Below are 15,483 nucleotides of genomic sequence, written 5' to 3' on the forward strand. Positions count from 1 at the left end.
AGAGAGAGAGAGAGAGAGAGAGAGAGAGAGAGAAAGAACTTAAAAAAATCCCTAAGGTCCTCGAATAGAGACCGTGGTAACTCCACAGAGGAGTGTCTGCAGTGTTTTTAGAGCTGACAGTTGGCACACCAGCTGATGATAAATGATACTGTCTTGGTGTTCCCTAACTGGATGTTTCTAAATGGGCTTGTATCTAGTTTATGTCGAAGCACCCCCGCGCACACACACACACTTTTTTTTCTTTCTGAAGGACCGTATAATTGATGCTGGACCAAAGGGAAATTATTCTCGTTTCATGAACCACAGTTGTAATCCAAACTGTGAGACACAGAAGTGGACTGTAAATGGAGATGTTCGAGTTGGACTATTTGCTCTTTGTGACATTCCTGCAGGTAAAGCGTGACTTGCTGCCGGGGTCCCTCCATGGGGGAAGCCTGTCTTAAAGGCCTGGCCCCAGAGTGTTTATTCAGATCAGACAACTGGGCATTACTTGCCAATTTGGTAAAACTACATCTTAAGAGAAAACCTGTCCAGACTTTTTGCAGAAGAGGACATGGGAGGGTCTGCCACAGTGCAGACACGTCACTTTCCAAAATAGTGCTGTCTGCAGAATAGAACTAGATGCCCTAGCTCTTCTGTGCTTTTAAAACATACTAAAGGTAATTAATTAGCTCATGGAGGCTGGAGAGATGGCTCAGCAGTGGAGCATCTATACTTGTTTTGCAGAGGGCCGGAGATCAATGCCCAGCGTGCATGTGGGGTGGCTGCACTGCAGCTGCAGGGGTCAGAGCCCTCCAGCTCCCATGGACACCCACACCTACTCACACATACACACATACACACATACACGTAATTACAAACAGTCCAAGTAAATCCTTTTTTAAGAAAGCAATTTGCTGTGCCCACACCAGCTGGCTTCTTTTTCTTTTCTTCTTCAACTCTAAAGATCATTCTGTTTCCGGTTAGACTTGAGGAGCCTCGGAGCCATGGTTACTGCTCTCCTTTCCTTCCTGCCGAGCATGTCAGCAGAACCAGCTAGTTTTCCAAGTTTAGGGGCTTGGTAAGGGCGGCTCAGTAGCTAGGGCACCTGGTGAAAGCCTGCTCAGCATGGCTGTGTGTGGTGAGTGAGCTACAGTTGTAAGTGCTCATTGGTTCACAGTGGAAGGCGTTCCTAACACTGTCATGACACCACAGTAGTGTGTCACTTAGAAACTAGAGCTTAGCTGTAGAAAGAGGGTGAGGCTAGAAGCCCTTATTTAAAAAAAAAAATTATTTATTTTCTGTATGTGAGTACACTGTCGCTATCTTCAGACACACCAGAGGAGGGCATCAGATCCCATTACAGATGGTTGTGAGCCACCATGTGGTTGCTGGATATTGAACTCAGGTCCTCTGGAAGAGCAGTCAGTGCTCTTAACTGCTGAGCCATCTCTCAAGCCCTAGAAGCCCTTCCCGACCATAGGTCCCATGCCCAGAGCTCTTATTTCATTGTTTTCTCCACTTTTTGCTGAAGGGTTTCCTCTTTTTAGAACATCTTAGGTGGGCAGGGATTGTTGACCACAAGGCCCCTCTCTATCGTTGTTTTTAGTGAGATGGGGTGTGGAAGGAAGAGTCTTTAATTATGTGATTCATGCATTTATATGTGCTTGTAAGGACAAGGCAGGAACTCCTAGGGCTCTGCTTCGCCAAGGGATCTGAATCCAGCTCCCATTGTCAGGCTTTCATGGCAAGAGCTTTCACCCCGAGCCAACTTGCCAGCCTGGGACAAGCCTTTGTCTCAGAACCGTGTGTCTACGTGAAAGTGTCTGGCAGTGTTTCTCCCTCCTAACGTCACTGTGAATAATTTGTTTCTCTTGTGTTTCAGGGATGGAGTTAACGTTTAACTATAACTTGGACTGTCTGGGCAACGGCAGGACGGTGTGCCACTGCGGAGCAGACAACTGTAGTGGATTTCTAGGAGTGCGGCCAAAGGTCAGTTGTACAGAGCGCTCCACCCAGGGCAGGAAAGGGATGTGCTAGAGACGTTAGCTTACGACCTGCTTGGCTTTGTTACAGAATTCCTGCTGCTCCCTCAGCTCTGTGGTGAGATGGGGGTGGTTTTGAGATCTCTTGGAGCACAGGCTGGCCTTGAGTTCTCTCGTTCTTGAGGATGACTTTGGATTCCTGACTCTTCTACCCTCACTCCCCAAACACTAGAGTCCAGGCGGAGGCCACCACACCCAACGTGCTATTCTCACTTTATAATGAAGCTTGTTTTAGTAAGGTCTGATAGGTTCTGAAATGTATAAAACTCACTGAATTATATACTTTTAAAATGGTGAGTGTTACCTGGGTGTGGTGACTCAAATCCTAGAACTTGGGAGAAAGAAGATTAATTCCAGGATAGCCAAAAACAAACAAACAAACAAACAAACAAACAAACAGAAAACCCTGCAGAAATACAAAAGTATACGTTGTCGTATGTGAATTATAGGTCATTGCGGGGACACCTCAGGCTTTCTGAAGTCTGAACACTGATGAGTAAAAGCGCTTGCAGTGAAATCTACCATTCCAGACAAACAAACAAACGAAATAGCTCAGCCGTCAGGACTCTTCATTAAAGTGAACTTGTCTTTAAAAACTCCGTAGTAGCCAATGACAGTCACTGTGCTGCCATCATGCCCTAGAACGGCGGGCAGCCTGGAAGTCCAGGTGCTAGGCTGGAGTGCCTCCAGCCTAATGGTTCAGTGCTGGAGAGCACTCGCCCCTCTAGAGGACCCCAGCTCAGTTCCCCTCATCTAAGTCAGACAGCTTACAGCTCTCTGTGACTGCAGCCCAGGGGATTTGGTTCTTCCTGCCTCTGCGAGCAGCTGCATGTACCCACACAGACATGTAATACGGAGCAAGTCATTAAAGATCATTGAACGTCTAGATGCTTATCCAAAATGCTTCACTGTGGGAGCAGACAATGTGGGCCCCAGGCAAATCTGTCTGTCCCTCTGAGGGACAGCTGTGGTGCTGGTAGGCAAGACCACCAAGGTGTGCAAAGCCCCTGGGAGTATCTGGTAAACAACCCAGCTCTGGAGAAATGGTTGCCTTGTACCTGAGGCTGGGGATGAGGGGTGTTTATGTTCACCAAGGAGGGTCTCACGGAGGTCATGAGCCCGCTGTTGCTCTCTAAGATGCCCACTGCTGCCTGTGCCGCTGCCAGGGCCCCATGTCATGGTGTCATGCAGCCAGAACACGGGTTCTAGATGACCACTTTCTCGTAAGCCTCTGGGGCAATTTCATCACTGAAATTCACCAGTGATGTACAGTTGACAAAATCCAGACACAGTGGATGCCAGTGGAGCCCTACTACTGACCACATGGCAGCTTCCTCTGGTGGACTTCACACTCCTGAACAGAAGCGTGTGGCATCACAGAGGAGGGCTCCGTCTGCAGTCTTGCCAGTGTCAGCTGCCCAGTGGCTCCCTAACCCTGCCTCCGTACCACATTCTATGATCTATGGCTACTTACGGCTCCTGACTTGGTCTGTGGTCCTGAGTTCACCTTCCCACTTGCTGAAAACACCAGGGCCACCTTGTTGCTGCTGTTGCTGTGGCCCCAGCCAAGGCCAGAGTCAGAGGAGGCTAAGGGGACTTGTTTTTCTGACTAATTCCTCCAAGCACCCACCAACTCAGCCAGCTTAATTTGAGAAACATGTAAATGAAGGCCTACGTCCCTCTCTTTTTAAAAAAAAAAAAAAATCAAGGAAGGGGCTGGGGAGCAGGTTCAGTTGTTAGAAAGCACTGGCTGCTCTTTCAGAGGACCAGAGTTCAAATCCCAGTACCCACGTGGCCGCTCACAGCTGTCTGTAATTCCAGTTCCAGGGGATACAACTCCCTCATACAGACTTATGCCAGTGAACATCAAATAAAAATAGATTTACAAATGAAGGCAAAGATAAGAGAGTACTGTAGTTCTTATCCACAGCTGCCTGGTAGAGTCCCAGCCGAGCGAGCGTTGACAGGCTGCTGTACTCACTGTAGTGTCCTCTGGGGTCAGCCCCCTGCTGTCTTTAGGACACATGCAGAGATTCACTGTGTGCTCCTTCCTGTGTAAAGCCATCGTTAGCCGATGTTAAAACCCTGGTCTGTCTGTCTTGCCAGTCTGCATGCACATCAGCAGCTGACGAGAAGACAAAAAATGCCAAGTTGAAGAAGAGACGGAAAGTCAAAGCGGAGGCAAAGCAAATCCATGAGGATTATTGTTTTCAGTGTGGGGATGGTGGAGAACTGGTCATGTGTGACAAGAAAGACTGTCCCAAAGCTTACCACCTCTTATGCCTTAACCTGACTCAGCCACCCCACGGTAAGCCAGACCTGCAAGCCCTTCTCTGCTTCCATTTTCACCACTGATTTGGGATACATTGCTGTCTTTAATGCAACTGTGAAATCAGAAACATTTAACGTTACAAACAAAACTACTCGTCGGAAATCTGTTTCTATGCAAATAACATACACCTCATGTGGTACTGAGGGCACATTTCCTGTTTATGGTCACCATGGGTGGCAGTTGGCACCTATGACATTGGGTTTGGGCCAGTAGCTCATAAAAAAAACACTACAAGACAGAAGTTTGTTTGGCTGAGGTTTGGAGATGGATTCTCTAAGCAAAGCAGGTAGGGTACAAGCCAAGTACAGTGGTGCCCATTGTTAACCCAGTGCTTGGGAGGCACAGGCCAGTGGATCTGTGGGTGTTCGAGGCCAGCCTACACTTTGGAGAAAGACCTTGTTTCAAAATGGGGTGAATAACATATGCCTTTAATCCTAGCACTTAGGAAACAGGCGGCAGAACAGCCAGGCTACACAATGAGGCTCTGTCTCCAAAAAGGGGAGGGGTACCTCTTGGGCTTTTGGGTGGGTAATCAAGAAATAAGCTAACAGGTACTTTCCCTCTCCTCCCCACCCCTGCATTAGGAAAGTGGGAGTGCCCGTGGCATCGGTGTGATGAGTGTGGCAGTGTAGCCGTTTCCTTCTGTGAATTCTGTCCACACTCATTCTGTAAGGCTCATGGAAAAGGGGCTCTGGTGCCCTCTGCACTAGAAGGTCGTCTCTGCTGCTCCAGCCACGACCCCGCATCTCCTGTGTCACCAGAATACTGGAGCAAGATCAGATGTAAATGGGAATCCCAAGACAGTGGAGAAGAAGTAAAGGAGTGAGCGGTGGTGACCTCCTCCAGCTGCTCTCAGTAGAAGAGGTGCAGAGAGGCCGCACCTGCGCCTGTCCTGCTGTCAGTCTGCCTTGACGGGGATGGGCGCCAGCTCACACAGGCTAAAGCACTTGCTGGTGTCTGGGTTTCTATTTTGTTGTTTGGGGGATAATTTTGTGGACAGCAAAATTCCCTTGGTCTCTTCTTGTCTTTCATTGTGCTTCAGTGTCTTGCAATCAGCAAAAGAGGTGTCCTTGTTTTTAGAGTTGAGAGAGAGAAAATTAAAAGAAGGTTTTGTCGATACGATCAGTGTAAAGCCTAAGATGTAATCCTGGGTTATGTAAAGGGAAAGTAGACATTCCTGTATTTATTTTCATTTTTAGGAATTCTGAGAAGTGTAGTTCAAACAATCTAACCTCCATGAATGCTCGTGCGTGTGCGTGTGTGTGCAAGCGTGCGGGACCACCTTTATATACCTCTTTCCTGAGCCGTGGATTGGCTGACTTCTCTTTCCTTTTTCACATGCCTTGAGAAGGCTCTCAGCAAGTATTCAAACTGGCCTCTTGAAAACAAACTCCTTGACAGCATTTACCTCTGTGGTCTTAAACTGGTTGGGCTTCATGGTGTGCCAACTCTACGTAGAAATATCTTAGAGGGACAAGGAGTGAGTGCATTCCACTCATTGCGATTTTCTGAAACATTTGAGGGATGTGAATGCATAGGGGAGTGCTCATTCCTGCTGTCCTGACCACTGGCAAGGGGCTAAAGAAAGATAAGGCACAGACCAAACATTGGATCATATATGCACCATTTTCTGACCAATTTAATGTAGACTCCAGTCTAACCTGGAATTTAAGGGCATTTTACTTTCTGTCTTTCCCTCTGCCAATCATGTTTCCTTTGCCAGCTGGCCACTCAGTCATGCTTCCTGGTAAAGCTATGTAACGGAATCTGAATTATATGAAATAGACTTTGTCAGTTGACTTCCTAACTTAAGGATGGTGCAAGTGGGCAGGAACATCCCTACCTTATATGTGAACCATTTCTACTTAGTATTATGCAATACTTAAGACTATCCCCATTGCATAAGGGGAAGAACTTGCTCTTTTACAGGGTATGTAGGAGCCTCAGAGATGCTCCACGTAGAAAGCACTTGAAACCGCCCCCCACAAAGTCAGTGTTTGCAAACATGGCTGAGGTTTGAATAGTACAGACCCAAGCATACCAAGGCGTCGGCCCACAGAATTCACTTGCATCTAGCACTTAGGATCCATCTATTCCAGTATTACTTGTGTGAAATCATGTCAGACATGATAACATTAGACTAAATAAAAGTCTAGTGTTACCATGAAATATGAACTTTCTCAGTGCATTTCAACTGCTTACTGGAGGTACCCAGTAGGCTCTCTTCTCCTCAAGAACCTATACTTTACTAACATAGGGCACGAGATGCTCTATGACACCCTGTAGTTGTGTTAGGTGCGTTTGTCCTTTTTTTATTTTTTTACAAATCAATTCAGACCTCATCTCTGGACAAAAGAAAGAGCAATTTTGTGCCTCTTTTTTTTTTTAAAAAAATATATAAATGTGCAATTTATAGGCAACAGACACTACAGTTCCTCTCTAAGCTCCTGAACTGCCATTTACCTAGTCTAGCACTTGTGGTAATCCTGCTGGCTAGACAAGCTCCCATAAGGAGGAAGACAGCACGGTATCCAGCACCCAGTGCAGTCCCTACGACCGACGAAGCACAGCCCACGCAAACACTAAACTGTCTGCTCTTGAGCAATTATGAAGTTTGATGTCCTTTAAAACAATAATGTAAGAGTACCTGGGTTTTATCATATTAAATTTTATTTTATACAGACATAACATTTTTTAAACTTGTTGATAAGCGACTTCCTTTGATATTCCAAATGTAACCCTCATGAGAACAATGTCCGATAAGAGATTGTATCTTGTTTCCTTTTTGACCTCATGCTTTTTAGTATCTGATAACTTTTATAGAGTAAGCCCCAGGGTTCATCTTGTTTTTATAAACACCCTACCCTGACCTATCTCTCTTCTGCTTCTCTGCTATGGCTTGCTTGGTTTTATATCTATAAAAGGACTTTGCACTTTTCAGATCTTTTCTTACTAGATGACTAACAGGCTTGTTCTCAGAAGCCTTCCTGCTCCAAGTTTGCCTCTGCAATGCCAGTGCAAGGGCACATGCCTGTGCCATCATCTCAGCCTGGGTCTTAGAACTGAGGGTTAGGAAACAGAGCGTTGGCTGACTGACTTAAGTATATGCACACTGTCAGTCGTTCCATGTTCTGTGTCAGTGACATTGCAGAAGGCACTGTGCTTACTCAGCCTGAAGCTGCTCGGTGGTAGCTTTTTAATATGGTTTTGGTATACAGCATTTGTGGTTGATTTTATTCAGCCCAGAAATAAAGGACTCAAAGCAGCATGGGATACTAGTGGTATTTCCTAACCTCAGGAGGAAGATGGGAGTTCTGATGATCAGCGGAAAGCTTTAGAAATTGGGCTGGAAAGATCTAGAGATGATAGCACGAGGCCACCACAGGCGCTGTGCCTTGTAGGTGTCGCTGGGCCACCAGGGTAGCTGCCTGTGTCTGGCCAAGCAGGATGGGACCAGTGCTCATCACTGCCAGTGTGCTGCAGTACGTGACCTCTGATTTCAGTCAGGGTGGGGAGCAGAGTGGAGGAGGTGTTATCTTCACTTTTGCTTTGCAAGCCCTACCTACTCTTATTTTAATTCTCAAAAATTACCTTTCCTAAGCTGTAGAATAGACTGAGTTTTCTGTGTGATATATAAATAGCATATATATATATATATAAATATAAAATGTTTTATATATATAAGTGGTGTGTGTGTGTGTGTGTGTGTATACATACATACTGAGTTAGGAAGTATTTGAAACTAAAGAGATAATAAGGGCCTGCAGCCCACTGCTTCTGTCAGTGTCTCCCACTGCAGTGTTTGTGGAAGTGATATGGATCTGAGATACTGAGGGTCTGTCTGCTCATGTGAAATACTCGGCTGGACTGGTAGGCAGCTTTTATGCAGTGGCTTCTTTTTTGAGTACTTTCTTACTGTTTCGGGTCAAAGCCAGACTACAGTTTGAAGTCCTCCCGTTACCTGTTCAGAACATAGACCCGGCTCTCCAGGACCTGCCGCTAATCTTGTCAAAACAACACTCCTCTTGCGGCACTTCCCCACGGAGCTAAGATGCTGCCAGCCACTTGTCATGCCCTAATGGGAGAGGGAGACAAATTGCCTCTGTCTCCCTGAGCGTGAGCAGCGTATGGTCTTTATGTTTCTCAAGGCACTGCTTCATTTCTAGACTTGAATTGCTTTTCACGTGGCTGTTGCATCTGACCACCCCTGACTCTGCCAGGCTGCTAAGGGCAGCTTGGAAGTGATCAGATGGCAAGGTCCTTCAGGAAGGACCGCCCACACTTGGTCTTTGCTTATTTGTAACAGAATGGTTGGTTACAGAAAGGTCTGGTCCCTCCTGGGATGGAGGAAGGAATCAGTGTAGGCAGCTTTGCCGTGGATTGTTGTATGGACTGAAGTGTCACAGTTTTCACCTTGGGTAGGGGAATGGGAATGTGGGGAGAAAGGGAGGGAAAGGTACAGTGTAGTTCCCCTAACACCGAGACCCCCGCCCCATTTGAATTCAGGCTCTTCAATTTTTTGGGACTTCAGATTCTCATTTTATATTTTACAGTTTTAAAATTAAGACATGGAAAGCATCATTTTGTATACTGTCAGATATGCAGTCCTCCCGACGGGAACACGGGCATCTTAAGATTTGTTGGCACCTTTGAGGTCCGGGCTCCTGCATGTTTAGAAATGATTTCCCTGCGTCTTTGTTTTGCCTTTTTCTCCTTTCCTTGCCTCCTTTCCTTGTTCTTTCTGTTTAACATATGCTTGTGTGGGGGGAAGAGGGCGCACTTATGTTATACTCCTAAAATGCTATGTATAACCTTTGTTTCAAAAACCCATTTCCACTGGGCGTGGTTGCATACACCTTCAATCCTAGCACTCCAGAAGCAGAGGCAGGAGGATCTCTGAGAGTTCAAGGCCTACCTAGTGACTTCCCAGCCAGCCAGGACTATGTAGAGAGACCCTGTCTCAAAAGGGGGGGGGGGGATAAATTGTTTGGCTTTTGTCAATCCATTGCAAAAGTGGCAGATGTGAGCGCTTGTATTTGTGTATGGAGGAGGGGGGAGAAAAGTATTGTTTGTCCTTCAGTAGGCTCTGGAAGTCATTGACATGTAAGTTCAAGGGAAAATAGAAGTTGCCAAAGTCAGTATTCGGTCCTTGGTTTTCTTGTGACTTCACTGCGTCTGTTAAGGGACGAGAAGCCTTCCTTACCTGCTGACTGAACCTTGCTCTGTGCAGATGGCTTTCAAGTATCTGCCATTTTGCCTCAACAGGGTATTCTTGTCAGTTAAAGGGAATGAGAAAATTACACTTTTGTTATCAATTAACATCTCATTTTTGTACCCTATGGTAAGTAACTGTATTGCCGCTAATAACCAAGTTGCTAACTGATTACAGCTGGCTAAAACGTTCTTTTTATATACAAAGATTTGTGTATTTTCAACTGCTATGGCAAATTTATTTGTGTCCATTTAAATATTACACAATAAACACATACCTGCAGATCCCACCCTCACTTTGTGTTCTTTGAATAAAGTTCTTGATAGATTGTTTACATCTGTATTTACCTGTAATGAACTCTGTAGAGCTGTGAAATATCAAAGTGTCAACATCCATTAGTCAGTCTCTTTGGTTTCTGTGACTTGGAGCTCCTAACACTAAGGGATTAGTGTTCATTTTCCCCAGGGGGATTCTACTAGGGCATTACTGTTTCATGACTTCAAAATATATTTTAAGGATTTTGTTTATTGACCAATGTCTTATTGCAAAGTATGAGCCTACCAGTCTTGGTTAACCTGTACATAGCCGTTAACTAGTGTAGTGTATGTGAGATTGCCTGTAACATTTGAGCTTCTTACTGATGTGTGCTGGTGGGACAGGTTTTGTACATTGTATTTACTGGAATCCTGTCTTTTTAATCTTACAGATACTTTAGAATTCAAATATGTTTTCTGCTTCTGTAAGAATGTGGGAAAGCTTTTAATGGCATTCCATTGATTTCAGGTCTTGCTTGAGGTTGACTTTAATAAATCGTCCTGTATGGTCTACTTAAGAATATGGGCTGGTTCTTTACCTGTAATTTCATGGTTCGGTTTACTGGGATATGAGACACAAAAATACAACCACTCACCCTCAGCCCAGTTCTTTCCCTTCGAAATGCTCCAAAGACATGGCTTCTTTAAAGTGGATTTTCTGGTTCGCTTTTGTAGAGGAAGCATCTCTGGGGAATGGTGTTCCTTTTCTTGTCCTATAAGCTGATCTGGGTGGTTGGTGAAGGACACATTGCTTTGAGACCCAAAGGTGACCTGCTGGTTGGACAATAGTCAGGTCATGCAGATCAACCAGAGGACAGTGTCCTTGTTATCTGCTAGGTGGTACTCAAAAACAACACAGCAAATGAGCTCTGAATTTCCTGTGTCCCGGAGGCCCCGCTGGTAGTCAGTCCCCGCGGAGTTCGCTAGGTGGCGCTGGACGCCGGGCGGGCGGGCGGAACCACGGCGCGCCGGGGCCACGTCAGCGTCTGATCCGCGCGTACGGCGGGATGGGGACGGCGGCCCTGGGCGCCGAGCTGGGCGTGCGGGTCCTGCTCTTTGTGGCCTTCCTGTAAGGATCTGTCAACGCTCCCAGGCGTCCCTGGGCGCTCGCACTTCCTAAGCGGCTCGGGGCGGCAGGTTCTTCCGCCGAAGTAGCCTGTCAATCTTCCCCGTTTCCTCCCCAGGGTGACCGAGCTGCTCCCTCCCTTCCAGCGGCGGATCCAGCCCGAGGAGCTGTGGCTCTACAGGAACCCGTACGTGGAGGCGGAATACTTCCCCACCGGCCGCATGTTTGTGCGTGAGCTGCCCTCCCGCCCTCCTCCCGCGCTGGCACGGACTCCTCCGGGCCTTGAGTTCCAGGGCTAGGGCGAGGCGTCTGGTGGGCAATCTGAGCCCCGATCTTGGTTAGTGCGCGGCAGCTGGTGCTTTAGGCCAGGAGGGACTTGGTTTTACCGACCCTGTGCTCTCCTTCAGGTCATTGCCTTTCTCACTCCACTGTCCCTGATCTTCCTCGCCAAGTTTCTAAGGAAAGCTGACGCTACCGACAGCAAGCAAGCCTGCCTCGGTAAGTGGCCCTTGTTCCACTTGTTCCTGTCTTAGTGTTGGCAAGTAGCTATGGGGTTCAGCCACTGTACCCCTAAAGTATGTCTTCTTACCCCATCATTTACCCCATGAGACCAAAAAGCAGTACGGTTGAGGATGTGCTTATTAACACAGGCGCCACACGGGTGTTCCTTTTTGTTTGTTTTGTTTGTTTTTTCGAGACAGGGTTTCTTTGGCTGTCCTGGAACTCACTGTGTAGACCAGGCTGGCCTTGAACTCAGAAATCCGACTCCCTCTGCCTCCCAAGTGCTGGGATTAAAGGCGTGCGCCACCACGGCCAAGTGTTCCCTATTAACACAGGAGCCACACAGGTGTTCCTCAGTGCTCCGCTTCTCTGCCCCTAGGCCGTTTGGGTTTTTATTCTGGTTGGGTTCTATCTCAAAGCAATGAGGTGGTGGCTTACTCTTCCCCAAACAGATGGCACTAAGGGCTTCTTTGCTTTCCAGCTGCCAGCCTTGCCCTAGCTCTGAATGGTGTCTTTACCAACATAATCAAACTGATAGTGGGCAGGTAAGTGAGAGACCTCGGCACTCAAACCTCCCTGAGCCCCCACCATATTCTCAAGATTCTCAGACTAGTCTCTCCTTTCTCACCAGAACTCACTCTCCATGCCCTCTGCCTGTTCTAAGTGTCCCACCTGGTCTGCGTCCTGCCCTGAGTATTAACCACAGCGACAACCTTTATGTATCTAAAGCTGCAATATGATTAGCTGCTCTTGTGCTAAGATACAATCACGTGCTAGAGACTGACTTGAACATTGGCCACGACTAAGTGGCCTTTTTCTCAGTATAAACACTGATCTCACCCCATTACATTATTTTGCCTATGACATTAGTGGTCAGTGGTCAACAGATTATTGACATCTACTATTACTGAAAAATACTTCCTGAGAGAGTAAATTATATTTCTTCCAGGCCACGCCCAGACTTCTTCTACCGCTGCTTCCCCGATGGGCTGGCCCATTCTGATCTGACGTGCACGGGGGACAAGGATGTGGTGAACGAGGGCCGAAAGAGCTTCCCCAGTGGACATTCTTCCTGTATGAGTTTCATGTGAACTACTTCAATACTTACATGTCTGTGTTCCGCTCTTGTGTGTGCATAGTATAGGGGCTGGAAGAAGGCATGTGATCCCCTGGAGGTGGGGGTCAGACCAGCATGAGTGCCATGTGAGTGCTGGGAACTGAACCAAGGTCCTCTCAAAAGCTAACTGCTGCCGACTCAACTTTTGGCTCCTCCAGCTCCAATACCTACTTTAAATAGAGTTACATTTAACCTGCAAAGCTTTGGAGGAATGAGCCATCTCTTACTAGTCATTAAAAGAAAAAAATCTTTATTCAAGAGTTACTACTGGTGAGGGGCTGCTGAGCCTTTGACATTGTGACCTCTGTAGCTCCCAGGAACCCAGCGTGGTATATTTTATTATTTTTGTGATTCCCACTTATAGGTGAGAAGTCTACAGCACCGTCCACAGTAATAACTTTTATTCCAGAAACTACTGTTACTTAAAATACTAACTCTGGGACAGAAAATACAGTCCTTCATTTTTTTTCCTTTCCCTGTAATCAGGAGGGGTTAGCCCTGCTCCTGCTCCCTGCCCTGTCTGGACAGGAGTGACGGGGACCCCACAGGACACAAAACTCACAGGTCTTCCCTTTCTAGTTGCATTTGCTGGTCTGGCCTTTGCTTCCTTCTACCTGGCAGGGAAGTTACACTGCTTCACACCACAAGGCCGTGGGAAGTCCTGGAGGCTCTGTGCCTTTCTGTCACCTTTACTCTTTGCAGCCGTGATTGCACTGTCCCGCACGTGTGACTACAAGCACCACTGGCAAGGTAAGCACAGGAGTTTGTGCTTTGCTTGTTTTAACCCTAGATTGGCAGAGGGTGGCTTGCTAAGCATCGGCTGAGTGAAGGAGCAATGGAGGAGGTGGGGACAGCCTGTGGAGTGTACTGTGTGTAAATGCTCTTACCTGCTCAGCCAGCTCCTCAGCTCTCACTGTTAACACACCCCTACCCCACCAGACAGGGTTTCACCAGTTCACCCTGGAACTTGCTATGTAGACCAAGCTAGCCTCAAACTCACAGAATTATAGCAGCCTCTGTCTGCTGGGTGCTGGGATTAAAGGTGTACATCACTGTGCCTCAGCTCCCTTTATTTTTAAGACAGGGCCTCGCCTCTAGCCAAGCCTAGACAGAAGCAGGCCTCTGTCTCAGCCTCCCAAATGTTGGGATCATAACCGTATGCCACCAAAATAAATTCTTTATTATTTATGTTTGTGAGTACACTGTAGCTTCTTCAGACACCAAAAAGGGCGTCAGACCCCATTACAGATGGTTGTGAGCCACCATGTGGTTGCTGGGAATTGAACTCAGAACCTCTGGAAGAGCAGTCAGTGCTCTTAACTGCTGAGCCATCTCTCCAGCCCCAGAATTCTTGAAATAGTGAAAACAAATTGATGACTAGAGTCAAACACTTGTTTAAAAATTCTAACTCACAGGGCAGTGGTGGCGCACGCCTTTAATCCCAGCACTTGGGAGGCAGAGGCAGGCAGATTTCTGAGCTCGAGGCCAGCCTGGTCTACAGAGTGAGTTCCAGGACAGCCAGGGCAACACAGAGAAACCCTGTCTTGAAAAACCAAAATAAATAAGTAAATAAACTCTAACTTAGTCCATGCTGATTTAACTGAGGGTGTTGATTTGATGTTTAGAGAACATCTGACTAAATAGTTCTGTAACTGTATGATAAAATCAAGTTGCTCTAAAGAATCTAATAGCACAGGTTCAGGGCTCTTTTTTTTAGCCCCTACAAGCAGAATAACTGGGAGGGCCAAGTAGCCTGTAACTGTGGAGCACCTAGCATGGTTTTAAAGGGGGGTGCTATTTTCTCTCTTCAGATGTGCTAGTTGGCTCCGTGATTGGAATGACATTTGCCTACGTCTGCTACAGGCAGTACTACCCCCCTCTGACTGACGTAGAGTGCCATAAACCATTTCAGGACAAGCACAAACTTCCATCCTCACAGAAGCCCAGTGAGTTGCACCATTTGGAAATTTAGCTGAATCTACCTCAGTGGAGAACAAGCAAATCAACCCTCCTAACTGGACAGGACGCACAAACCAAGGATTTCTGGCTTGACCTCTTCAGGGTCAAAGTGAGGACATAGCCACACTGTACTTGCCTCCACAGAGCTGTACACTTTGCCCCACTTCCAAGGCTAGACCCTGAGGTCTCAGTGCTTGGCCTGGCACGGCTCTGTCAGGACTTCTCTCACTAGGTTAATCCATAGGATTGCTATTCTAAGACCTAGTGTCTACATTGATTAAATGTCACTCCAGAAGAAACCTTTCCACAAAGGAAGCTTTTCATGACCCCATTTACCAAACATAATCCCTGTCCTTTATAAATAAGGGCAGTGCTAGCTAAACTCTGATTTGGCTTACTTTTTGTGGTAACATTCCATTAAGCCTTAAATAATAAAACATCCAATTTTGGCCAATTTTTTTACTTTTTACTACATTAGGAAAGAAAAATTAGGGATATTATCTAGAAAATAAATGTTATTTTCTGCCTTTGTTCATAATGAAATAAATGGCACAACTAGAGGCTATTACCAGGACATCATATGGAGGACCAACTGATAGCTACTGCTTCTTTATTGTTATTATACTTTAAATAAAAGTCTTTACTTCTTCCTATAACATACTCTGTGTGTGTGCGTGTGCATGTGAACTCAAGCGATCCACCTGCCTCTGCCTCCACAGTGCTAGGACTAAAAGCATGCCCAGCATTGCCCAGCTCTGACATCGTCTTAAACGTGTTCTCAGTGAAACAGAAGAGTGTGTCTGGCGGTCTGTAATTTATAAGAACCACTCAGGGCTAGATTAAGACTGGCTTCCCATCTGGTGTATGTAACTAACTGCTGGTGTCTGTTGTATAAGCTAATAGTGCAGATGCTAAAGGACAGGCTCTGTTGTCTGCATTTATAGGCCCGCTTTCAATT

At 46.6% G+C, this 15,483-nt stretch overlaps 2 protein-coding genes across 7 annotated transcripts in view; both read left to right on the forward strand.

Moving 5' to 3' along the window:
• Nucleotides 1–10,609, forward strand: part of Nsd3 (nuclear receptor binding SET domain protein 3) — a 119,675-nt gene extending 109,066 nt beyond the window's left edge. For all 6 annotated transcript variants that reach the window (XM_029480236.1, XM_029480235.1, XM_029480237.1 and 3 more), the window contains 4 exons: nucleotides 251–392; nucleotides 1,865–1,971; nucleotides 4,131–4,332; nucleotides 4,941–10,609. In XM_029480236.1, the coding sequence (XP_029336096.1) occupies nucleotides 251–392; nucleotides 1,865–1,971; nucleotides 4,131–4,332; nucleotides 4,941–5,182 (693 nt within the window). In that variant the 3' untranslated portion in view covers nucleotides 5,183–10,609. The remainder of the gene's footprint in view (nucleotides 1–250; nucleotides 393–1,864; nucleotides 1,972–4,130; nucleotides 4,333–4,940) is intronic.
• A 244-nt stretch (nucleotides 10,610–10,853) lies between these two features.
• Plpp5 (phospholipid phosphatase 5) lies at nucleotides 10,854–15,181 on the forward strand. The gene is made up of 7 exons (XM_021169975.1): nucleotides 10,854–10,951; nucleotides 11,067–11,175; nucleotides 11,356–11,446; nucleotides 11,931–11,994; nucleotides 12,399–12,523; nucleotides 13,146–13,316; nucleotides 14,378–15,181. Exons 1-7 carry the CDS (start codon nucleotides 10,890–10,892, stop codon nucleotides 14,536–14,538), a joined length of 783 nt encoding a protein of 260 aa, XP_021025634.1. The 5' UTR covers nucleotides 10,854–10,889; the 3' UTR covers nucleotides 14,539–15,181.
• Nucleotides 15,182–15,483: the final 302 nt, after the last annotated feature.

This window comes from Mus caroli, chromosome 8, assembly GCF_900094665.2.
Source record: "Mus caroli chromosome 8, CAROLI_EIJ_v1.1, whole genome shotgun sequence".
Classification (NCBI taxonomy): Eukaryota; Metazoa; Chordata; class Mammalia; order Rodentia; family Muridae; genus Mus; species Mus caroli.